The sequence below is a fragment of the Macaca nemestrina genome, chromosome 13 (assembly GCF_043159975.1).
Source record: "Macaca nemestrina isolate mMacNem1 chromosome 13, mMacNem.hap1, whole genome shotgun sequence".
NCBI lineage: Eukaryota > Metazoa > Chordata > Mammalia > Primates > Cercopithecidae > Macaca > Macaca nemestrina.
In genome coordinates, this window is record NC_092137.1 from 117,338,986 (window position 1) to 117,364,791 (window position 25,806).

General features: G+C 47.9%; 1 protein-coding gene across 12 annotated transcripts in view; it reads left to right on the forward strand.

Annotated features, from left to right (window-relative positions):
* The window catches only part of LOC105490113 (regulatory factor X8), an 84,085-nt gene that overhangs the window by 52,812 nt on the left and 5,467 nt on the right, over positions 1-25,806 (forward strand). For 10 of the 12 annotated variants that reach the window (XM_071077243.1, XM_071077248.1, XM_071077239.1 and 7 more), the window contains 5 exons: positions 10,278-10,428; positions 13,123-13,181; positions 14,955-15,111; positions 17,610-17,704; positions 22,514-22,628. In XM_071077243.1, the coding sequence (XP_070933344.1) occupies positions 10,278-10,428; positions 13,123-13,181; positions 14,955-15,111; positions 17,610-17,704; positions 22,514-22,628 (577 nt within the window). Of the gene's footprint in view, positions 1-5,528; positions 5,644-6,159; positions 6,308-8,992; positions 9,107-10,277; positions 10,429-13,122; positions 13,182-14,954; positions 15,112-17,609; positions 17,705-22,513; positions 22,629-25,806 lie in introns of those variants that run through there. The other 2 variants (XM_071077250.1, XM_071077245.1) reach the window with 2 other exon arrangements.

Here is a 25,806-nt window from a genome sequence, read left to right on the forward strand (position 1 = left end):
GTTGGCAGAGCTGTGTTCCTTCTGGGCATTCTGGAGAAGAATCTATTTCTTCCCTTTTCCAGCCTCTGGACGTCACTCCCATTCCTTGGAGTTCGAGACCAGCCCGGCCAACATGGCAAGCCCCATCTTCAAAGCCAGCAAAGGCAGGCTGAATCCTTCTCACGCTGCAGTCTCTCTGGCTCCCTGCAGCTGGGAAAGGTGGCTCTCCCTAAAGTACCTTCATGATGACATGAGGCCACTTGGATAAGGCAGGAAAATCTCCTGTCTCAAGGTCCTTAACCTGAATCACATCTGTAAGGTCCGTTTTGCCATGCAAGGGAACATAGTCATAGGTTCCAGGGATTAGGACGTGGACATTTCTGGGGTGGAGAGGCCTGATTCTGCCTGTCACACCGCCCTTGAGCTGGTCCTGAAGGGGGTCGCTGGCTCCTCTCTTAGGAGGGTGTTCATTTTGAGGGTGTAGCCTGCATTGGAGCCAGGAGGTGATGACAAACGTGTGTGGAACCCAGCGTGCATATGCTGGGGAGAAGTGCACTGGGCGAGATAGGTGGAGAGGACCAGAGGGCACAGAGCTTGTTGATGCTAGGCAGAGAACTTGGATTTGACCCGGGAGACCGTGGGGCACCATCAAGGCATCTTCAGAAGGAGAGTAACAGGATACATTTGCTTTGGGGGCAATAATTCTGGGAACAGTGTCTTCAAGGATGCAGGAAGGATCAAAGGCATTCAGGAGAATTGATGGAGTAACCCAGGGGAGGTAGATGGTGCCTGGTGGAGCAGGTGATGGTGGGAAGGCATCACACATCAGACTCCCAGGAGCTGACACCTAGTGCGTGCTCACTAAAGAATGAGTACGTGAATGGTAGCATGTACCTCTAATGACATTTCTTGGGTCTATCGAAAATCTCAAACTGCATTTAATATACCTAAAGAATCTACGTAGAATTTCTCATTTTTTTCTTTTTTTTCTTTTGGAGATGGAGTCTCACTCTGTCACCCAGGCTGGAGTGCAGTGGCCGAATCTCAGCTCACTGCAAGCTCTGCCTCCCGGGTTCACGCCATTCTCCTGCCTCAGCCTCCCGAGTAGCTGGGACTACAGGTGCCCGCCACCTCGCCCGGCTAGTTTTTTGTATTTTTTAGTAGAGACGGGGTTTCACCGTGTTAGCCAGGATGGTCTCGATCTCCTGACCTCGTGATCTGCCCGTCTCGGCCTCCCAAAGTGCTGGGATTACAGGATTGAGCCACTGTGCCTGGTCTCATTTTTTTCTTTGTCATTTTTCAGATACAGCTTTTTTTTGGATACATATTTGTCATTATGCAGTATTTATTTATTTTGCTTTTTAGAGACAAGGTCTTGCTCTTTTGCCCAGGCTGGAGTGCAGTGGCACGATCCCAGCTCACTGGAGCCTCCAACTTCTAGGCTTAAGCCATCCTCTCACCTCAGCCTCCTGAGTAGCTAGGACTACAGGTGTATGTCACCATGCCCAGAAATGGGTTGTTTTTGTTTTTGTTTTTTTGTTTTAATTTTTTTGTAGGTTCTTACTATGTTGCCCATGCAGGTCATGAACTCCTGGCCCCAGGCAATCCTCCTGCCTCAGCCTCCAAAAGTTCTGGGATTGCAAGCATGAGCCACCACACTCAGCACATTATTTAAAAGTTGGTGGATTTTTAAAGACTGATATACAATAGATGTATATATTTTCTGGATACACGTGGTATTTTGATACATTTGTATACTGTGTAAAGATCAAATCAGTATAATTGGGATACCTATTGCCTTAAACAGGTACCTTTTCTTTATCTGGAGGCAGCCAAATGATTCTCGTCTGGGTATTTGAAAATATCAAATAGATTTTTGTGAACTATAGTAACCCTACTGATTGCTCAAAGCCTAGGTCTCATTTCTTCTGTCTGTCTGTCTGTACCCACGGATCAACTTCTGTGCATCCCCTTCTTTGCTTTGTTAAGTTGTTTCCACACTGGAATTCTTCAGCATGCTTCCTGAACGCCTTCTGCTGCAGAGAATCTTCTGCAGGGATCCACACTTTAGTGGCTCTGTACTCTACTTTTACTTTAGGTTTCTGGTTGTTTATGTTGTAAAGAAATATTTCAATTTATGATTTTAAAAATATCGTTTGTGAAAGACCAATTCTTTTCACAGTTTTTAATGAAAGGATTATGCCTATAAGTAATGTAGGGACCTCAGGGAATTGACTTCAGGAAATCATGAATTTGCTCTTTATTATGTTGTGTAATAAAACACTTTTATATTCTCCCTGTAATCGTTTCTTGAATATCTTAACAGCACATTGTCAGATGTTTTCTTCTGAACAGGTGAAACTGTGTTATATGTGCCATGGTGAAATGTAGAGATTTCTGTAGCATTCGACAAAGAACTGTCTGCCTAAGGCTGCAGTTCTCAGCATGGGCATGCAGAAGGCTCAGTAGGGAGGCTGGTTATACATCTGGAGTTCTCGTCTCATCAGACTCACCACAGGCCTAGGAACATGGATCTCAAGTGCCCCAAGGGATTCTGATGTGTTTGAGAATGCTGCTTTGGGAATACCAGCAGTAACACTCAAGAGAACATTGGCATAACCGGGAGGTCAGAGTGTGCGTGCACTGGAAAATATGGATGTAGTCGGGGTCTTGCAGCATGAGAGGTTAACCCAGAGTTGAAATCGAGGATTCCTCAGTTCTCTAACAGAAGCACCTATGATCAGGCCAATGAGCTTCACGGAATAGCTCCATCCTTCTGTATGATCAACTTGAGCATCACCCATACCCATATACGAGAAGACCCATCTTTTTTTTTTTCTGTTTCAAATTATTATTTTTTTTATTATACTTTAAGTTCTAGGGTACATGTGCACAACGTGCAAGTTTGTTACGTATGTATACATGTGCCATGTTGGTTTGCTGCACCCATCAACTCGTCATTTACATTAGGTATTTCTCCTAATGCTATCACTCCCCCAGCCCCCTACCCCCTGACACGCCCCGGTGTGTGATGTTCCCTGCTCTGTGTCCAGGTGTTCTCATTGTTCAGTTGTGTTCTCATTGTTCTCACCCACCTATGAGTGAGAACATGCAGTGTTTGGTTTTCTGTCCTTGCGATAATTTGCTCAGAATGATGCTTTCCAGCTTCATCCATATCGCTACAAAGGACACGAACTCATCCTTTTTCATGGCTGCATAGTGTTCCATAGTGTATATGTGCCACATTTTCTTAATCCAGTCTATCATTGATGGTCATATGGGTTGGTTCCAAGTCTTTGCTATTGTGAATAGTGCCTCAATAAACATACGTGTGCATGTGTCTTTATAGCAGCATGATTTATAATCCTTTGGGTTTATACCCAGTAATGGGATGGCTGGGTCAGATGGTATTTCTAGTTCTAGATCCTTGAGGAATCGCCACACTGTCTTCCACAATGGTTGAACTAGTTGACAATATCAACCACAGTGTAAAAGTGTTCCTATTTCTCCATATCCTCTCCAGCACCTGTTGTTTCCTGACTTTTTAATGATCACCATTCTAACTGGCGTGAGATGGTATCTCATTGTGGTTTTGATTTGCATTTCTCTGATGGCCAGTGATGATGAGCATTTTTTCATGTGTCTGTTGGCTGCATAAATGTCAAGAAGACCCATCTTCTGATGACTCCGAATAAAGCCAATATTCTAAAATGTGGTGTGAATGAGGCTTAGACAGCATCCAATGGAGAGACCCCTTTGAGCTCTCCCCTCTGTGTTCCTGCTTTATGTATTTATTTAGACATCTATACCCCTACGTCATTCCAACAGTATTAACGGGAGAAGTTTTAACACGGCATCTCCATAATATTGTGTGCATAGTATGCATTTTCTCCAGGGAGAGAGTTAGTTGCTTTCATCAGATTCTCAAAGAGGTTCAGAATCACAACAGAGTTATGAAGGACAGACTTGAGGGCACCGAGAGGACAGTTGAGCATGCTGTCTAAACTTCCGTGATCCTCAGTGAAGTACTGGTATATACTGGTGCATCGGAGAGGAGGAAGACACAGTGGTGCCTGTTTTCCGGTGTATGCAGCACTGCGTTTCCGGTGTGTGCAGCACTGCATTTCCAGTGTGTGCAGCACTGCGTTTCCGGTGTGTGCAGCACTGCGTTTCCGGTGTGTGCAGCACTGCGTTTCCGGTGTGTGCAGCACTGCGTGTGATGGTGGCTGAGCTCACTCCTCCTCTTAAGGGTGGGAACAGGTGATCAGAGAAGCTGCCCTGCCCTCAGATGTCTTATAGACAGAAACGTACCGCAACCCACAAAAGCAATTTTATAAGTGGGTAGCTTAGTGAGGCTTAGGGTGCGTAAGGACTGGGCAGGCTAAGGATGGAATGCTGACCTTGGAACTATAGGGTCAGAGAGTGGGTCATAAGTTGGAGAGAAAATGAAAATTCACAGTCTGGTGTAGCAGGGTTGGCAGCTCAATTTTCGACTTGGAGGAATTCTTTCATCCTACTTTATTGTAAAGGAAATTATCCAAAAGCAGTCTATGACAACGCTGATGAAATCATTTCAAATCAAATGGATTCCCTTTATTCAGACCAGGAGGAGCCCTCATGCCTCCCCATGCCCAGAGGGGACAGCAGCATGAGTGACACAGGGAGGCAGGAAGGAATGTCGCACTTGCTTTCTGCCATGCCGCCTTTCTTCCTCCTTCCCATCCTATAATTGATTCTTTTCTTTTCTTTTCTTTTCTTTTTTTTGGAGATAGAGTTTTGCTCTTTGTCGCCCAGGCTGGAGTGCAGTGGCACGATCTTGGCTCACTGCAGCCTCCACCTCCCGGGCTCAAGCAATTCTCCCGCTTCAGCCTCCTGAATAGCTGGGAATTACAGGTGCCCGCCACCATGCCCGGCTAATTTTTGTATTTTTAGTAGAGACGGGGTTTCACCGTGTTGGCTAGGCTGGTCTGGAACTACTGACCTCAAGCGATCCACCCGCCTCTGCCTCCCAAAGTGCTGGGATTGTAGGGCATGAGCCACCATGCCGGGGCCTGTAATTGGTTCTTCTAAAGGAAAGTCCATGCTCCTCATTTTCCTTGTTGGCAATGGCCCTGAGAGTTCTCATACAACCAACCATTATGATATAGGCAGGATGACCCAAACAGGGTATGATTTTATTTCAAGGAGGAACAATTACATGGACAAGGGTTGTAGAAGTGTATTTGTGATATTACATAATTCATAGGTAATAGTCTTATTGTACATTGCTACAGAGGACTTATAAATAGATGATCCCAAGAGAGATACATTTGGTAATATATTAAATCCTGTCCCTTCCCTGATGGCCATCGTTCATAGAATTATAGACAAAAATTAGCAGCATTTGGAATAAAATGAGAGGAAAGCTGCTGGAATCAGTAATGTGTGCAGAGGTGTGGCTAAAAGGTTACATACCATATTAACTTAGAGTAGTGTGATCATAAGATGATTTATATGCCAAAAAAGTATTTTATTTTAAAGACATAATCCATTGCACAAATGATTTTTAGTGTGAAGATCATTCACCGATGAAGAGAGACCCGGTTGGATCCCCTTTGTCTGAATTCAGGAGATGTCCATTTTTGGAGCAAGAGCTAGCAAAGAAATACTCTTGTAATGTGGTAGGTTTGCACTCATGGGACGATTAACCTTTCATGCTGTGTGATGCTTAGGGCAGTAAATAGCTTCCTTTTGTGCCTGTGGTCATAGTTGTATCACATGGAATAATGTTTGCCTTTGCCGGACATATGAGGACCAGCAACCTTCCCTGGCTTGATGGTGCTCATGAAGTTTAGGGTTCCTATCACATCCTACGGCAAGGCTTCCCCTGGGACTGCCTCTTCCCCAAGACAAAGAAAGGAACAGATACATGGATTTTCTAGAAATTAGGGCTGGGGAATTATGGAGGGGGAAAATTGAAGTTTAGAAAAAAACATGTCAACATTTGTTGGCCTTTGTAGTGGTAGAATAAATCTGCAAGTATGAGTTATGACATTGAAATGAAAGCTACATGAACTGTCAGCCTCTAAGGTCTGCATTCATTTATAGAAACAAACAAAAAATATGCTATGGCCCAAGTGAAGAGCCCAGCTATTGTCATTTGAGAACTGCAACAAGAGCGGCCTCTGAGAGCTTCAGAAAAGTCTGTGAGGATCAGTTCATTTCTGAAATGGCCCACAAGCTGAAATAATTTTCCATATTCTTCCTAGATATGGCCTTCCTTGCTGATGAATACTGCAACTATTGTCGAGACATTTTACGAAACGTGAGGAACCAAGAACTTGAGAGGGTAGGGTTTTATCTATAAAATACAAGCCTTTATGACTCATTATTCATCATTTTTATTTGAAGAGACCCCATCAACAGATGTCCAGTGGTAGCCCACTGCACTGAAGTGCTTACATTCTATGCACCTATGTTGTAGTCATTGAGTTCTTGAAGGTGACATTGATATTCAGTGTAATCAGTTGGAAATTCTCCAAGGTGCTAATACAGGTAACTTTAGGCTCTAATACAAATTCAGCTATTTTTTAGATCCTAATTCCACTCATTTTGAATAAAGTATTGGTAATAAAATTCACCCTGGAATTTTCAGTGGTGCTGAAGAGCCATTTTATTGATAAGCGCTAACTGAAGATGGAGTAGGACTTCGCAGCTGAGTGATCTGGCATGGGTATTGTCACGATTGGATTTTATCCTAGAATTGACTGTGGAAAACATGAATAAATCTTTTAGCTATTCTGAGTTTCATCATCTTCAGTGTGAGATGAAAATCCAGGGAAACAAGTGCACATTCAAATGAGAATTTTTTCCTGATGCTTTAGTATATTCTAAGCACTTCAACTTTGGGTGATAACGTTCATTCAGCACGATTGCGTTTACTACCTACTCGGCGTAAAGCATTCTAGTGAGGGAAAGACCAGGATGCCTTCAGGATGGCCCCTGTCCTGTTGATGCAGTGTTACAAATATCCATCCACACTGGATATCTGACATATTCCTTTCCTTCTTCACTTACTCATCAAATACGTATTTAATTCCCACCCCGTGACCATTACCAGGACTAGGAAAGTATTCTCCATAAGGTTTGAGAAGTTAGTAGTCTGGTAATGAAAGGAGCAATGTTACCCAATAAATATGATGCAATGTGGAAAGTTCTAGAATAGCTGCATGATTAGACTATTCTGGGTGCCCAGAGAAGGCCAGGGAATGCTTCCACAGCAGGCCACATTGCTGCTGACTCTAGTAGGAAAGGCAGAGGTGCAATAGACAGAAAATGGGGTAGGAGAGGGATTCCAGGTGGAACCCACAGTGCAGGTAAAGACAGCATGATGTTCACAGGCATGATGTGACAAAAAGGTCACTATGACTATATTATTTCTTTTCTTTTCTTTTTTTTGAGACACAATCTTGCTCTGTTGCCCAGGCTGGAGTTCAGTGGTGCCATCTCGGCTCACTGTACCTCCACCTCCTGAGTTCAAGCGATTCTCCTGCCTCAGCCTCCCGAGTAGCTGGGACCTACAAGCGCCCACCACCATGCGGTGCGGCTAATTTTTTGTATTTTTAGTAGAGACGGGGTTTTACCATGCTGACCAGGCTGGTCTCAAACTCCTGACCTCAGGTGATCTGCCCACCTCGGCCTCCCAAAGTGCTGGGATTACAGCCGTGAGCCACCGCACCCAGCCTAGATTTTATTATTTCTAAAGAAGAGAAGCCAGAGGGGAGGTGGGAAAGTAGGCTCATGCCAGAGAGGGCCTCGGATGCCCCAGGAAGAACTCTGACTTATTGAGAAGACAGTGGGGGAGCAGTGACAATAGGGCTTGGCTGTCGTGGAACAGAGAGGCAGCGAGGAGGTTTTATCACAGTTGAGGTGAGAAGCGACAAGGGTCGGTTCTGAGGCAGTGACAGTGATATCAGAGAGAAACGGGGGCAGGTTAGAGAAATATTTCAGAGGATGGCACAACAGGTTTGGTGACTTGGACGCGGGTAGTAAGGGGTGAGCAGAGGTAGGTCTGTGGTGGTGGCTCCACCCAGGCCCCCCTTCCCCAAAGCACCATGCTCCAAGGTTCCCAACCTGAGAGAAAAGGGATTGCTACGCCCTGTGTTGTATTTTTTGGAGTCTCTTTGGAGAAGTCTTCTCTAGAATTCATGCCCTGATAACAGGATTTTAAATCGGGGCCTGTGGCCAAGTAATTCAGGAGTTGACCCTAACTTCCTTGACAACCTACGTATGGGGCCAGCGCCTTGTCTAGTGTCACTGGCAGGTCCTAGTACCAGGACCAGGGGAGATAAAAGGTTGTGATGGCTTGCAGTATCTGAGCCTGTGGAAATCCCAAACAGGCAAGAGTCTCTATTGGCTGCAAAGCTAATCAGTCACCTGGTTCAAGAACGGAAACTGAAAAGTCAAGATAGGAAAAAACAGAAAAGAGGAGCCGCCATTTTGATGCTCCACGAAGTTGTCCACATAAGTCTTCAGAGAAGGCTCCTGTGTAAAACCACACCAGTCCCCTTTTCCTTCCACAGTCGTTAGGCGACTTCTAACTTGATGGCAAGGAGGAGGTCTCGTAGATTAAGTACTATCACACCTCTCTCTGAGCTGAAAAATGATTGAGACAGTCAGTCAGTCAGTCAATGAACATTTGTTCTCTCTCGGCTGTGCCCTGTGGCTCAGTCCTCATCCTAGTATAATCAGCTGGGGCCCCCTTGTGGTCAGAAACAGCTTCCCTTCTAGAAACTGCCTCAAGAAAATATTAATAATGTTCTACAGTATCCCATCCAACTGGCAGATGCTTTCAGATGGGTTGTTGGAAAGAATTCTATCAAAATACAGCTTGGAAAAGCTGAGAGGCAAAGCTTTACATGCACTGGAACAAAATTCATCCCATCGTCATCCGGGGCTAAGGAAGCATCTATGGGAGGGTTAGTCTTGCGAGGTGGAAAAAGAGTTTTGGCGATATGCTCTGTTACTTACCCAGGTGGAGGACTTGCTTACTTCCTTCTGGAAGTCTCTGCAGCAAGACACAGTCGTGCTGATGTCATTGCCTGACGTGTGCCAGCTCTTTAAATGTTACGACGTCCAGCTGTACAAGGTAGGAGGACACGTGAGTCTCTAGGGTATATCCACTGCAGAAATTGCCGGCAAATGCTGGGTTTGGACCCACAGCTCCACCTCTCTGCGGTCCCCATGGTCCTCTCAGGAGTGAATAGTGGGGTGTGTGGACCAGGAGCCCTTTGATCTCTGCCTGACACTCAGTTTTCGTTTGTGAATTACCTCATGGAAACCAAAAGCCAATGCACATAGTGACCTCTGGTTCCATACCAGTGAAGTCCGAATTGAGTCGAAGTTCTTTCTCTGGGAATTTCTGGAAAATAAGATATTCTAAAATGAATAATTGGAATAATTTTGTAATATGCATAACTGCCAGGGTTTTTGTTTTGTTTTGTTTTGCTTTGCTTTGGTTGAAGCTCTGTCTCTAAAGTGATTGTATTTGGAGGGTTGTATTTGCAGGGCCAGGTCTGTATCTTTTCTGGGTTAAAAATGTGTTCTCCTTCGGCGAGTCACAAGCCTTACCTTTTATTTTAGTATTTTTAAGGAAATCATCTAGTACTTCTAAGTTTTCAACACAAAGGTTGAAAACTGGAAGCTGGGTTCAGCCCTTAAATATGTTTGGTTTGACCCACCTAGTACTGGCCGGCATTGTGTGGTTTTTTAAAGGTATTTGAATCACTTAACAATCTTTGAAAAATACTTGAGGCCGGGAGCAGTGGCTCACGCCTGTAATCCCAGCACTTTGGGAGGCTGAGGCAGGTGGATCACGAGGTCAGGAGTTCGAGACCAGCCTGGCCAAGATGGTGAAACCCTGTCTCTACTGAAAGTACAAAAAAAATTAGCCAGGTGTGGTGGTGTGCACCTGTAATTACAGCTACTTGGGAGGCTGAGGGAGGGGAATCGCTTGAACCCGGGAGGTGGAGGTTGCAGTGAGCCGAGATCGCACCACTGCACTCCAGCCTTGGTGACAGAACAAGACTCCATCTCAAATAAATAAATAAAAATATAGGAAAAGAATTCCAACTGTGGCTGCACCAGTCTGACATCCTGCATGGGAAGCAGTGGCCAGGCTGCGTGATGCTGCCCCCTCAGACGGGGTGGGGACCCACTCTCAGACTTGTTGAGACCCGCCCTGTCCCTGTGGCATGTGTGAGCTTCAGTCACACCTGCACCATCAGCAGAATCATAGTGTCTTGATACTTTTGTTGTAGGGAATTGAGGATGTTCTCCTTCATGACTTCTTGGAAGATGTTTCTATTCAGTACCTGAAATCTGTGCGGTTATTTAGTAAGAAACTTAAGCTGTGGCTTCTTAATGCTCTGGAAGGTTTTCCAGCCCTCTTGCAGATCTCCAAACTCAAAGGTAGGTTTCAATGAAAAAAAATAAATTCTGGGCCGGTGCAGTGGCTCATGCCTGTAATCCCAGCACTTTGGAAGGCTGAGGCAGGAGGATCACTTGAGCTCAGGAGTTTGAGACCAGCCTGGGCAACATAGTGAGATCCTGTCTCTACAAAAAAAGTTTTAAAAATTAGCTGGGTGTGGTGGCACGCACCTGCGGTCCTAGCTACTCAGAAGGCTGAGGCAGGAGGATCACTTGAGCCCAGGAGGTTAAAGCTGCAGTGAGCCATGATCATGTCACTGCACTCCAGCCTGGGTGACAGAGCAGGACCCTGTCTTTAAAATAAATAAATAAATAAATAAATAAATAAATAAATAAATAAATAAATAAAATAAAATAAATTCTGTAAGCATAGAGAAAGCATCTGACTTTCACCCTGGGCGGTAGCTTTTAGCTGCTACCCCGTGCACTCAGCTACAGTCTGGAAGACCCAGCCTGCTAAGGGTTTCTGACTTTTAGTGCTGGTGATGGATTTTTGTGCTGATCCAGCCACACCCTTTTAAGCTATTTCTCTTGTGATTACTAACATGGACTCAAAAGTCCAGGTCAAGGTGTTCTACGTGTGGATATTCACCAGGGCATTCACGTCTCACACCCGAATTGCACCATCTCTCTGCTGAGTTAATTCTAGAATGCTTTCCCCTTCGGTCTGACTGCCAGGCTGCAGTCTCTGAATGCTGCTTCCACCAGGCTATTTATCTGTTCAAGGCCTACAGTGGCTTCCGAGCGTGAGCCTGAACTGCTCTGTCACCTGGTCCAGTTCTCTATCAATCTGCCCTCTTTGTGCCCCTGCAACTCCGTGTTCCTTCAAAGGCCAGCCCACACCTGCCATGCCCTGTCAGATCGTCCTGGAAATACTCATTTTCTCCCTCTCACCTTTGTGAAGTTTTTCTATCATTGCCTGAAGCTCTCCAACTCCCCACGGGGTCCCGCCCTCCTTGGCCAGCTCAGGGCCATTTTCTCACCAAGCCGGCACCAGTTATTTCCCCACGTTTTTATGAGTCTTGCTTCCTTTGCAGTTGTTTCCTAGGTAGTGCAGATAGGGGACTTCTCAAAGTGCCTGTATCATAGGACCGTGTCTAATCACCACCACCCCTCGCCCCCGCCCCACACCCCCAGTGTGTTCACTACTCACGCTGAGTACCCTGATCCAGTTTGCCCCACTTGGAAATTTTAGGGACGTTGCAGAAGGTGACACTGGGACTTGCTGCAAAGGGGTCCAAGGAGTGGGGAGCAGAGCCTCACTCCAGTTTGCCTGTGCTCCTTTAATACCTGCCTGAATTCAACTCTCTAGGCTACTTCAGCAGTTTCCTAGTTGGTCATCCTGCTTCCATCCCACTCCCCAGCCACACTCTCCTGCACCCCCAGTGATCATTCTAAAACAGCAATTAATCAATGACCAACCTTCCCTGGCCTCCGCTGCCCAGATGGCCCACTCTCCTCCACTGCTGTGCAGTCATTCACAGTTTGGCCTCTGGCCCCATCCCTGTCTCCATCTCCCCAGGGACTACCATGACCCAACAGTACTCTTCAGCAACACTAGACTGGCTGTCCCCAGAAAAGGCCCTTATTCCTGCCATTTTCTATGCTTGGACTGCCTCCTGCCCCATTTCTCCTGGCTAACTCCTACCTACGCGTCAAAACCCAGATTAAATGTCACCTTCTCAGTGAAGCTTTCCTGGATACCTTCTTCCAAACAGCCTCCCTTTCTTCCTTGTGCTCTCACATCACATGGGAGCACCTAGGCTGCTTTTGGGATGTGTTTTCTTATCTGGTGACCACTCTCCGGAGCACGAGCCCCTTGAAGAGAAGGGCTGTCCTCTTGCATCCATCAGCTCAGCAGCCATCCAACAAATAGCTACTGAGCAAGCACTGCACGAATGTTCTCCCAAATATTTGTCAAATGAATGAATGTGTTCAAGAGGAGAACACCTGTTTCTGTGTGTTCCCTTTTCATCCTTTCCTTTCCTTTCCTTTGATTATTTTCCAAGGAAAGCACTGTAGGATGAGAAAGTTGGGGGTGCTCAGGATTCCTGGGTGAAAACCCTAAACTCCTGTGAGTACCTGTCTTAGTCCAATCTGGCTGCTGTAGTAAAATATCACTAACTAGGTAGCAGTAAATAAACAACAGAAATGTATTGCTTGTAGTTCTGGAGGCTGGGAAGTCCAAAATCAAGGCACCCACAGATGGGTGTCTGGGGAAAGTCTGCTTACTGGTTCAGAGACGGCGGTTTTTTTGCGTTGTCTTCACATAGTGAAAGAGGCAAGGGGTGTCTCTGGGGCGCCTGATCCTCTTCATGGGAACTCCACACTCAGGACCTCATCGCCTCCCCAAGGCCCCACTTCCTAACACCGTCACAATGGGGGTGAGGTTCAACATATGAAATTGGGGGTGTGGGACACAGACATTCAGATCATAGTAGCACTCATGTCAGATGCTGGGGCTACTTAATGTTTCTGGCACATGAGGACATTTCAGCCAAGTGTCCCCTGCCAGGATCTCGTAGCCACTCAGAGAGGGCCAGCAGACAGGGCGTGGGGAAGTTGCAGTTTAGCCAGCTGTGCCTTCCTACCCCAAACATGCGCCTTCTCTTCCCCACTGCCCACGTGAGAACTTGAAGTTACCGTATTAATGGCCATGTGTGTTGTTCTTAACAGAAGTTACTCTATTTGTCAAAAGACTAAGAAGAAAGACGTACCTTTCCAACATGGCTAAGGTAGGTTTCAGCCAAGCAGATAGGAGGGAACAAGGCGGTTTCCTGAAAAGGGGTGAAAGCTCTGAGTCCCTGTTAAGAGCGGGTGGTTGCTCTGTCCACCTGGAGGGCAGAGGGCAGGCAGGGTGGCCTTGCCTGGCCACTGGCAGAGGAGTCCAGGTGGGCCCCCGTGACTGAAAGCTAATAGCCTGCCCCCTTTCCGCCCATCCTCAGGAAAGCTCCAATCTCCTGGCTCTCTCTGGGCAGGAGGGAAAGCAGGTCAACATTTAAAAGATGCCCAATGTCCTGGTGTGGAGGGCTCATACCTGTAATTCCAGCACTTTGGGAGGCCGAAGCAGGCAGATTACTTGAGGTCAGGAGTTCGAGACCAGCTTGGCCAACATGGCAAAACCCTGTCTCTATCAAAAAAAAAAAAAAAATACAAAAACTAGCTGGGCATGGTGGCACGTGCCTGGAGTCCCAGCTACTCGGGAGGCTGAAGCAGGAGAATCTCTTGAACCTGGGAAGTGGAGGTTGTGGTGAGCTAAGATTGTGCCACTGTACTCCAGCCTGAACAACAGAACTAGACTCCATCTCAAAAAAATTTAAAAAAAAAACGTCTGAGGGAGGCCCCACAGAGGTGCCAGTGTCAGAGGTAACAGGGCGTCGTAGCAGAGCCTGTGACAGACAGACAGACATACCCTCCACCCGTGTGTGTGGCCCTGTGAACTCAGTGTGGCCAGGCCGCCAGTTACTTCAGCTCTGACCTTTTCAGTCCTGGGTTGATGCAGAGAAAGGTTGAGAAGGGCTGAAGAGAAGATTCTGTGATGCTGGCAGCTGGCTCGTGGGCCGTCAGGAGTCTTCTCCCAAGTCCTGCGAGTGCCCTATCGGGACACAGCCTGGGGACCATCATTCTGCTCCAAATCAGTCTCCACTGGGAGGATCCCAGCTGTGGCTTCTGTGACCCCGAGCCGGGCCCCACCCTGCCAGTGCAGAGCCCTCCCCAGACTCTGAGCTCAGTGGGGTTGTGTCTCACTGCCAGTCACAGCCAGTCCTGTTCTGCAAGGCTCTCACAGTCCTGACTCGGTTGGTCTGGAAATGACCCGGCAGCGTGCTCTTCCTCTCAACCCACCCAGAGCAGCAAGCGTGGGTTCTGAAGCCCGTCCCTGCTCTGAGCCTTATCTTCCCACTTACTGCCCCTCAGGAAAGTTACTTCGCGCTCCAAGAACCCTCAGTGTCCTTCTCTGTAAAAGGGAGAGGTAACTCGTGCCTTCTCCCAGGACTGCTGTGGGGACCACCAGCTGCATCCCAGGCAGTCAGTGTTGGGGACTAGATTGTCCCCATTTGACAGATGAGGATATCACCTCCCAGAGGCCAAATTCCTCGTGGCCAATGCTCCCACAAGGAAGGGACAGCCAGCTTCTGAATCCCACAGCCGTTCCCTCAGGATCACTGCAGCCTCTATCTACACCTTCCTTGTAGAGGCTAAATCCCCGGGCTCCCTCGCTAGAGTCATTCGGGCGTGGGGTGAGTGTGGTGCAGAGAAGCAGCAGCAGCAGCGCCAGACAGCCTCGAATGCGTCTTCCTAGAGATGCGTTCTTTCTTCTTCCAGAATGGCAGTTCTAGAATGTGTGCAATTTTAACCTTTTCATTGTTTAAGATTCATTTTTAATGGGTAATACCCACATCAATGTTTCTTTCTCCCCCACAACAAAAATGTTGGCAATCTGGGGAAGAGTTAGGCAAAAGTAAAATGACAAGATTGAATTAAGTATTATGCCTCCCCATTATCTTTAGACTATGAGAACGGTATTGAAAAGTAAGAGGCGTGTTGGCGTTTTGAAGTCAGATGTGCAGGCCATCATCAATCAAGCCACTTTGGCTACTTCTAAGAAAGCCCTGGCAAGTGACCGGAGTGACGCAGATGAACTGGAGAACAACCCAGAGATGAAATGTAATCTTCCTTCTACAACTTGCTTTATTGGCGTGTCGGGCATAGATTTGGGGCTAGCATGGCCATCGTTAACTCATGAATTTCTTTTTTTTTTTTTTTTTGAGACGGAGTCTCACTCTGTGGCCCAGGCTGGAGTGCAGTGGCCGGATCTCAGCTCACTGCAAACTCCGCCTCCCGGGTTCACGCCATTCTCCTCCCTCAGCCTCCCGAGTAGCTGGGACTACAGGCGCCCGCCACCTCGCCCGGCTAGTTTTTTTGTATTTTTTTAGTAGAGACGGGGTTTCACCGTGTTAGCCAGGATGGTCTTGATCTCCTGACCTCGTGATCCGCCCGTCTCAGCCTCCCGAAGTGCTGGGATTACAGGCTTGAGTCACCGCGTCTGGCCATGAATTTCTTAATAGGGGTAGAACTTTATAACTCTGATGTTCTAAGTTGGCTGCTCACACTTCTCTTCCTGTAGTGGGGTGATGAACACCCCGGGGAATGCCCTGTCCCTGTGCTCCCAGGACCTACTCCAGGGCCAGACAGGGCAGCAGTGCTGATACCTGTTAGTTGAGTTAATAAACGACCAGATGAGTGTGCTTGCTGCTTGACAGTGTTTATCTCCAGAATATCTCCTGTGGGGGAAGAGTTTAGTTCCTGCATCTGTGTCGTACACGCACAGACTCCTGTGTCTCCTCAATCACGCCTAAATTGCCTTGAGCTAGATGTCTGCCTTGCCACATTCTCCCATCACTCTTGTTACTTGCAATGTGAAGTTTAACAATGGTGCTTTTACCGTATTTCATTCCTTTCCAAACAAGCGATAGGAAGCAGGTGGATATTTTTGCCATTTGCTATTGATCATTGTCGTTTTTCAAGAAAACAATCCCCCTGCCGTAAAGAGCTCACATTGCTGGCTGGTGTGTGTTGTTGCGTCCCTGGGGAGTGAACCTAGTGGCAGGAGGAGCTCTCCAGACTCAGGGAGGACCTGGGAGGCAGGGAGCTGCAGGATGGTTACCGATTATGAATTAGGGGTGTCTCTAGGCCCTCCTATCATGGCTACGGGGAGGGTGCCAGGCTCCCCTGTGTGTGCCCTCTCCAAACACTCCTGCCGGGATGCCCCAGGTAAGTCGGATGGCCTTTCCCTCTGTGGGCATAACTCCTTGCTAGTACTCTCAGCTGTGTCTACAGCTGCCCGCTCAGTTCCCATGAACCCCTTCAGGCTGGCGCTGTGTCTTACTCACCCGGGGCCACCCAGCATTGCACTGGCCCGCAGGAGCACTTCAGTGTTTCGTGACTTGAGGCATACAGAATTCAGGAGTGCACAAAAGCACCACCTGTAAATTAGCCCATCCTCTTTCTTTCACCTTGAAGTAGGGCTGGCCATGGTAGGGTTGTGCCAGTTATTAAAATACTAAAATATATCATCCCTAGTTGTTGGTAAATGACCTCTGCCTGCTCCCCTCCACTGTCCTGTCCCTTAATAGTGTCCCCTGGCTGACGCCAATCCCAGATCCTCCCATAGGGCACTTTTTTTCCCCCCACCAATCCAGCAACTAAAAGGTTAACACGGAATCCAGCAGGCTTCAGAGCCATTAGGATTACTAATTCTGATTAGTAATTCTGCAGTTCTGATTAGTAGGAACCCAAAAGGTCCCCCTCCCAATGCACTGGCTAACCAAACCCTGCTCTTGCCCCCAGCTGGATCCCAGAGAGTCCCAGGAGGGCATGAGAGCCCCTCTCCAGGTGCCTTCCAGACTGCCCGCTGGTCTGGCCAGGGCTCCTGTGCTCCCACTGGCATCTTCGTGAGTCCCACCAGGAAGATGCAGAGTTCTGCAGGGAGATAGCAGACTGCCAGCCACTGCTGATACCTGCAGGCAAATGCTTCCAGTTCCAAGTCCAAGTGTACCTCCACCGAGCCTCGGGGGACCGCTGCAACCAACTCAGTTTCCCAAACTCTGCTTGGTATGCACAAGCACTCAAAAAGCTGGGAAGGCCAAAGGCTGTTCTTTCCCTATCAGTGCTCCCTGTGCAGGTGGAGGACCCAGAACCTGACGTCACACCAGGCTCCACCTGACTGAGTGCATAACCGCAGGCAAGGCACTCACCGTCTCTCAGCAGCTTTGATGTCTGCCATCACTTCAATGACATTAATAACCAGCCCTTTTATGAAGATGGCAAGGATAGGTGAGGTCATGTCTGTATCGTGCAGTGAGCTCATCTGAAGACAAGGTCTGGATAATTGCAAGGTGTACTTATGGTTTCAAAATATTTCTGTTTCAACAAGTGGCAGAGGTGGCTCACGACAGTTATGTCCATGTAATTCTGAATAGATGACCGCAGAGGTGACAAAGCCAGCCTCAGGACATCCTCTGTGTTCACAATGAGCGTGAGGCCCTGGGGAGTCCCTCCGAGCTATTGTTCAGTGATGCTCCCAGGTTACCCAGTACACAAATACCTACAGAGAAATTCCGCTCTGCTGCATGCAATCTTTTGTTTATTTTGTGTCTTTGTAGGTTTAAGAAACTTAGTTTCTTTGCTGGGAACATCAACAGATCTCAGTGTATTCCTCAGCTGTCTGTCTTCACATCTCCAAGCATTTGTGTTCCAGGTAGGAAGCTGTGACTTAAAAAAAAAAAAAAAAAGAAAGGAAGTGTGTTGACCATTCTAGATAAATGAGTGCCCATTGCCCAGGGGATGGGAAAGAGGTTTCTTAGGCTCTGGCTGGAAATGTGTCAAGGCTGGCCTGGGTGTGAGGGCAGGGGATGGTCTCCGACTCTAGCAGGCGAAGAATGGGGGCCGGGGGGAGCACATCACACAATGTGTGTGTGTGTGTGTGTGTGCGCGCGCGCGTGGGAGTGTGTGGTGAGCATATGTGTATGTGGGTGTGAGCGTGTGTATCAGTGTGTGAGCATGTGTGTATGTGGGTGTGAGCGTGTGTATCAGTGTGTGAGCATGTGTGTATGTGGGTGTGGTGAGCGTGTGTATCAGTGTGTGAGCGTGTGTGTGTGTGGGTGTGGTGAGCGTGTGTATCAGTGTGTGAGCATGTGTGTATGTGGGTGTGGTGAGCGTGTATGTGGGTGTGGTGAGCGTGTGTGTATGTGGGTGTGGTGAGCGTGTGTATCAGTGTGTGAGCGTGTGTGTATGTGGGTGTGAGCGTGTGTATCAGTGTGTGAGCGTGTGTATGTGGGTGTGAGCGTGTGTATCAGTGTGTGAGCGTGTATGGGTGTGGTGAGCGTGTGTATCAGTGTGTGAGCGTGTGTGTGTGGGTGTGGTGAGCGTGTGTATCAGTGTGTGAGCATGTGTGTATGTGGGTGTGAGCGTGTGTATCTGTGTGAGCATGTGTGTATGTGGGTGTAGTGAGCGTGTGTGTATGTGGGTGTGGTGCGCATGTGTGTATGTGGGTGTGGTGAGCGTATCAGTGTGTGAGCATGTGTGTGTGTGGGTGTGGTGAGCGTATCAGTGTGTGAGCATGTGTGTGTGTGGGTGTGGTGAGCGTGGTGTACCGGTGAGTGGGTGTGCATGAGCGTGTGCAGTATGTGTGTGGGTGTTTGAGCATGCATGGATGAGTGTGTGTACAGGTGAGCATGTGTGTGACTGTGTGAGCATGTGTGTAAGTGGGTGTGGGTGACTGTGTGTACAGGTGTGTATTGCACCAATGGGATTGTGGAACAAGAGGAGGGGTTTTGTCTGTTTTAGGGGGAGAATAGCGCTTGCCTGCATGTTTTGCAGACACGTTCCAGTAAAGTGTCCGGCTTGATTTCAAAAGCCCAAAGATGGTTTGGTTGTCAATATGGGCGGGTTTGGTCCTTCCGGCCAGCAGCTCTTGGGAGTTGCTTCAGTGGGATCCTGGGCTTGATTTTCATCATCCTCCGTGGGGTCCGTCACCTGTGGAGAGCTGAAAATGCCTTGAGAGAGGACACGGCCCCTCACTCCATGGGCCCAGGGCAGGTGGGGAGAGCTAGGGGCTGTGGGTTAAAACCTAGAGGGAGGCCGGGCGGTGGCTCACGCCTGTAATCCCAGCACTTCGGGAGGCCAAGGTGGGATGATCACATGAGGTCAGGAGTTCAAGACTAGCCTGGCCAACATGGTGAAACCCTGTCTCTACTAAAAATACAAAAATTAGCTGGGCGTGGTGGTGCACACCTGTAATCCCAGCTACTCAGGAGGCTGAGGAGGAGAATTAATTGAAGCCCAGAGGCAGAGGTTGCAGTGAGCTGAGAGCCACTGGACTCCAGCCTGGGCAACAAAAGACTCCGAGCGTCCGGTCACGCATGGTGGCTCACACCTGTAATCCCAGCACTTTGGGAGGCCAAGGCAGGCAGATCATGAGGTCAGGAGATTCAAGACCATCCTGGCTAACCTGGTGAAACCCCATCTCTACTAAAAAAAAAAAAAAAAAATACAAAAAATTAGCTGAGCGTGGTGGCACGCACCTGTAGTCCCAGCTACTCGGGAGGCTGAGGCATGAGAATCACTTGAACCTGGGAGCCAGAGGTTGCAGTGAGGCAAGATCGCACCACTGCACTCAAGCCTGGGTGGCAGAGCAAGACTCTGTCGCAAAACAAACAAACAAAAAACCCTAGAGGGAAACGAGGCAGCCCAGGCCCCACCTGTCGAGTCTTTGTACTTGCCAAGGCTGAAGTGGTTGGGAAAGGCCTTGAAGAGAAGGTGGGACTTAAAACTGGGATACAAAGCATGTGTAGGATTAAAATAAGCTGAGAGAGGGGGACTGGGCATTCAAGAGCAGGAGTGAGCTTACCTAGGAAGGAAGGAGCGGTCCACACTGGTGGAGAGAACAAAGACTCCGAGGGCCTGGGGCTGGGAGCGTGGCTCTGGGCTTTCTCTTTAAGCTTCTGGCCATGTTGTGGCCACTCCCTTGTGCCACCTGCCTGACCTTGTCTGTGTCCCTGAACTCTCAGTTCAGAAGAAAGAGGAGAAATAATAACTGAGACCAAGAAGACTGCTGGGGACTTTGGGGTCTTAAACCTAGATATGAATCAGAAAAATCCTCAGGAAGGAACTAGAAAGCCAGTTCCAACCCCTGGCAGGTGTCTGGGCTCATTTGCTTCTTGAAAATAATTATCCCAGATTCTGTATGGTTTTTATTCCTCCTGTTGACCTTAGGCAAAGCTTATTTGTAACATCAGTGCCCATGTCCAGAGCTGGATGGCTACTGAGACATTTATTCATTTGCTAGCTGAAGGCTTATATTATACATTGTCCTAGACAGGAGTTGTCCATTGTCTGTTCCTTAAGTGGAAACTAGAACTCAGCCTCCAGCTTTAATCAGATGGACCCACTGAGATCATCACCACCAACCCTGCCATCCTACATCATAAACCGCAGAGACCTGTGTGTTTCCCAGGTCTCCATCATTGTGCCTTCCGCCTTCACAAAAGAGGCACGTTAGAAAAATGGTGTTTTTGTTACTGCGTGCCTTTGAAGGTCTTGTTTTTGTAAAAGAGCTTAGCTGATTTTTACAAACCAGATTATTGTCAATCAAATGCTCAGACTGTTAAGACGCACACCCTTGGGCTTGTCAGAGATGCCCCATGGCTTCAGTTAGCATCTGGCAGTCAGCGAGCAGAGGGCAGTTCGGGCCCTGGAGGAGCTTCCATGTTGGGGAACAGAAAGTGCCATACTGTGGAGGTGACGGGAAGAACGCTCAATGGTGTTTATGGCTGACTTTCAAACATTTGTGCAGAGAGAACCCTGGTCACTCAGAGCTGCATCCCTCAGTGCTTTTAGGAAGTATCCCTGTGGGTTTTTGTTTTTGTTTTTTTAATTGAGACGGAGTCTCGCTCTGTCACCCAGGCTGGAGTGCAGCGGCGCGATCTCGGCTCACTGCAACCTCCGCCTTCCAGGTCCAAGCGATTCTCCTGCCTCAGCCTCCAGAGTAGCTGGGATTACAGGTGTGTGCCACCTCGCTCAGCTAATTTTTGTATTTTTAGTAGAGATGGGGTTTTGCCATGTTGGCCAGGCTGGTCTCGAATGCCTGACCTCAATTGATCCACCTGCCTCTACCTCTCAAAGTGCCGGGATTACCGGCGTGAGCCACAGCACCCAGCAGGATCCCTGTGCTTTTGTACTCTCATTGTCCCTTCAACATAAAACCCTCTGCTGAACACTGATGGGAGGGGCTCCTCCCAAGAGTCCGTCTCAGATGGTGAGGAGCACTGAGGAGGAGGCTGCTACCGAAAGGACCTCACGTTCCCCGAAACTCAGGGCCACCTTCTGGTGTGCCAAGGGTTTCGCTGGGGCAGAGGGAAAAGAAGCGATGACAAGAAAGGGCATTTCTAGCCAGGCTCTCCATTTCTTCCTCAAGGACATGTGGTGGAGCTGTGGTGGGTCCACAGGCATGTGACTGAGGATGAAAAGAGGCTTGGAGCATGCCTATCAACAGATGCATTTGAAGTCCATGACTCAGGGCTTACAGATGGCTTCAAGTGTGGTCCAAGGCCACTCTCCGTCTGGGTAGAGGGAATCTCTTAGTCTGCATGCAGCGGCATCTTACTGGTACACAGTTTAGTGCCAGTGAGGCTGTCAGATGACCTTGGTTCCACTGGGTGCAGGGGCTGAGACTTTCCAGTTGGGAGCTTGCTTACACCGCAAGCGTGACGACCAGCTTTTCCAAATGAGCACCACTGCTTTTCATTATTATGGGATTATGTGCCTCTTTTCCATAGCCAGATTTGACATGCAGAAGTGCAAAGATAAAACAGCTCCTGCCCCTCTTGATGGCCATTCCCAAGTGGACTTCAGTGAGGCTGTCCCTACGGTGTTTGTTTCTGTGTCACATATCACAAGTGACCTCTTTTTAAAAACTGTGTGGTGCTGGGCATGATGGCTTATGCTTCTAATCCCGGTGCCTTTGGGAGGCTGAGGCAGGAAGATCACTTAAGCCCAGAAGTTAAGACCAGCTTGAGCAACACAGTGAGACCCTTATCTCTACCCTCCTCCCCCCAAAAATTAAATTAGTCATGTGCAGTGATGCATGCCTGTAGTCCCAGCTACTCAGGAGGCTGAGGGGGGAGGATCGCTTAAACCCAGGAGTTCGAGGCTTCAGTGGGCCAAGATTGTGCCACTGCACTTCAGCCTGGGGAACAGAAAGACCATGTCTTAAAAAAAAAAAATTTTTTTTGCATGGTGATTTTAAGAGAAAAAGTAAGCCAATTTCCTACCTCCCTCCTTCTCTCCACCAACTTCAAAGGGCTGTGCCCTGGAACCATGTCCATGGAAGACAGAGAAAGACCAGACATGGGCCGTGCTGCCTCAGTTCCCACTCTTGTTATTTCATCTTCCTCTTCTTTGGCTCTTTAAAACTGCATGTGCATGACAAATGTGTGCCTTTGAAAACATACTATGCTTCTTGATTTTATCACAAACTGCAGCCTTTTTTCTCACAAAAACTTAATAGCCCAGCAGAAGCAAAGAAGAGTTTATCAAATTGGCCGCCGGCTTCCAGCTGAGATGGAACCTTCTTCTCACTGCCGTGAGCAAAGCCATGACCCTCTGCCACAGAGAGAGTTTTGGTAAGTCAGAGAATAAGAAAATACTTTGTGTTCTACCTTTTAAAAATGTCGTTATGGTGTAAGTATTTTGCATATTGCTATGTAGAATCCAGCCATCTTCTTTTAACCTTTTTATGTAAAATATAACATAGACACAGCAAACCATACAACACGATAGTAATTTTTCTTTTTAGTGTCAGTGTGAGCCTGTCAAACAGATGGATCATGCTTTTCCTTCCTGTTTCATCATCATTAGACACACAGGAAGCTTCTCCTGGTTCTTGAATTATGAGCTGTGTGACATTTTGAGGAAAGCACTGAGAGAGACAACTGAGATGAAGGACAAAATGGGTTCTTTGAAGCCCTCATACTTAACTCTCAGGAATAATGATTAAGTTGCCATTGTATGCAGATGGTAGAAAGAGTGAAGTAATGTGCATTTTGCAAACTTCCTGATCAAATTACTGGTCGTCTTCTGTTGGGGAAGGTTGCATCTTTGATGCAGTTGCCTTATAAAAAGGGTTGTAGGGGCTGGGTGCTGTGGCTCACACCTGTAATCCCAGCAATTTGGGAGGTTGAGGCAGGTGGATCACCTGAGGTCAGGAGTTCGAGACCAGGCTGACCAACATGGTAAAACCCTGTCTCTACCAAAAATACAAAAATTAGCCGGGTGTGGTGGCGAATGCCTGTAATCCCAGCAACTCGGGAGCTTGAGGCAGGAGAATCACTTGAACCTGGGAGGCAGAAGTTGTGGTGAGCTGAAATCACACCATTGCACCCCAGCCTGGGCAACAACAGCAAAACTCCACCTCAAAAAAAAAAAAAAGAAAAAAGGAAAAAAAAAAAAAAGGTTGTAGGAAGGGAAGTTCACTACTTAGCTCACCAGCTTCATGGAATGGATCATTCCTTCAAAAGGTATTTCTTGCTTCCCAAGCACCTTCCTGGGCACTGGGCATACGGTGGAAAGATAAAGTCTCCACTCCTGTGAGTTTGCACAGTAGTTATGGCAAGTGATCCCTTCACAGAGAGCTGCCAGATGCTCTCGCAGCAAGAAGGAAGAGAAAGCAAGCCCTATTCTAGACCAGCTTTGCAGACACCTTGGAGCTCCTGAGGGCTGCTGCTGTCAGCTGCCATATAGGTGACACTCACTTATAGTGGGACTCTGCCTTTCAATGAAGTCCAAACTGACTCTGCTATATGCTCATGCTCTTCCAGAGCAGAGAGAGAGCAGAGCTCACGTGCATCACGGAAAGAAAGCTAGCCCCGAGCCGGGTGTGGTAGCTCACATCTGTAATCCCAGCACTTTGGGAGACTGAGGCACGCAGATCTCTTGAGCCTGGGAGTTTAAGTCCAGCCTGGGCAATATGGTGAAACGCTGTTACTACAGAAAAAAAAAAAAATACAAAAATTAGCCAGATGTGGTGGCCCAATAGTCCCAGCTACTTGGGAGACTGGGGTGGGAGAATTGATTGAGCCGGGGCGGCAGAGGTTGCAGTGAGCTGAGATTGTGCCACTGCACTCCAGCCTGGGCAACAGAGCCAGACTCTGTCTCAAAAAAAGAAAAGAAATCTAGTCTGTAGTTGTTACTTTTCCCAGTCTACCTTCTCTGTACCTCCATATGAAATCAATGTATTCACACCAGTAGTTTGAACAATGGTTTCCAGACTCGGACTATGATTTTCCAAGGTTAAATAGGCCAGACGATGTCCAGCTCACTTCAGGCAAGGTCATGCCTTCCACGGGGGCAGTTACCCCTCGCCCAGATCCGTGGAGGAATAGAACACTACTCAGGGAAAAACTTGTGAAGGGCTTTTGAAATGGATGAAAAGATTACTTGAAATGGACAAAAGGCTTTGAAATGGACAAAAGGTTGGCACAGCCTCCTGGGTTATCTCTACCTTCCATTGTCTTTGAGTTATTTTTATAGCTCTGTAAAGTTGCAGCAAACTGATAATGCAGATGACCCTCATCCACAGAAATACAAGTTGGTTGTATCAGGTGGTTGCCATTGACACTGCCCTGAGGACAGATCCCTTTTGCATCTATTTGTCACTGTCAGCATTCTTTTCTGTCTGTAGTATATAGTTAGTACTTTGAATTCTCTTTTGAACTAGTGGCAACATCTTAACTGATGTGGCAATAAGATGTAATATATCATTTAATTAATGAGTTAAATAAAACCTCTGATATGTCCTTTTTTTCTTCTTCTTGAGATGGAGTCTCACTCTGTCACCCAGGCTGGAATGCAATGGCGCGATCTCAGCTCATTACAATCTCCGCCTCCTGGGTTCAAGCTATTCTCCTGCCTCAGCCTCCCAAGTTGCTGGGACTATAGGCACGTGCCACCATGCCCGGCTAATTTTTTTGTACTTTTTAGTGGAAAGGAGGTTTCGCCGTGTTAGCCAGGATGGTCTCGATCTCCTGACCTCGTGATCTGCCCACCTCGGCCTCCAAAAGTGCTGGGATTGCAGGTGTGAGCCACTGTGCCCAGCCTGATGTGTCCATTTTATATTTGTAAGAGTCATGGTTTTACCTTTATTTAAAACTTACCTTGTAACAATAGCAGTAGGCCAGATTTCCCCCCGTTTCTCAAGCAAACATTAATGATTGTTTTCCTTTCTGGGAGTGCAAAGGCCTTGGGATTTGGAGCATTCAGCTAAGTCGCATACCCTCCTGTCTCTCTGACGACAGCACTTGCAGGCCCACCTGAGAAGATGCCTCACAGGTGGAACGCCAGCCGGCCTCCTTACTCACTCCCACACAAAGAACTGCAACCACAGGGTCTGCGAGAGGGGCAGGGCACTACGTCTCAAGCACCACAAAACAGCAGCAGCCTTCCTTCTGCTCGCTGCCCCCATTTCCTCCCGCCTCTTCTGGACGTTCCTGTGGGTCATACGTGGGGCGCAGTGAGGTTGAGGGGCACCCTCTCCAGCTCTGGGAGCAGCACCCAGTTCCCTGTAGGGTTTGCTTTCCTCCCATCTCACACTGGATGGATTTTAAGTTCCTTTTCATGGCTTAGGCTATTTAGCTTTCAGTCCTTTCTGTCCAATAGCTGCCCTGCCAGGGGTTTTCTACTGATGGATGCTACGTAAGAGGCCCACCCAGGCGCCTTCAGGGTCAGCTATTGGAACGAGGCTCACGTACACAGGTGTTAGCCACAGAAAAGTTCTTAGTTTCACAGTGATTTTTTTATTGTCTG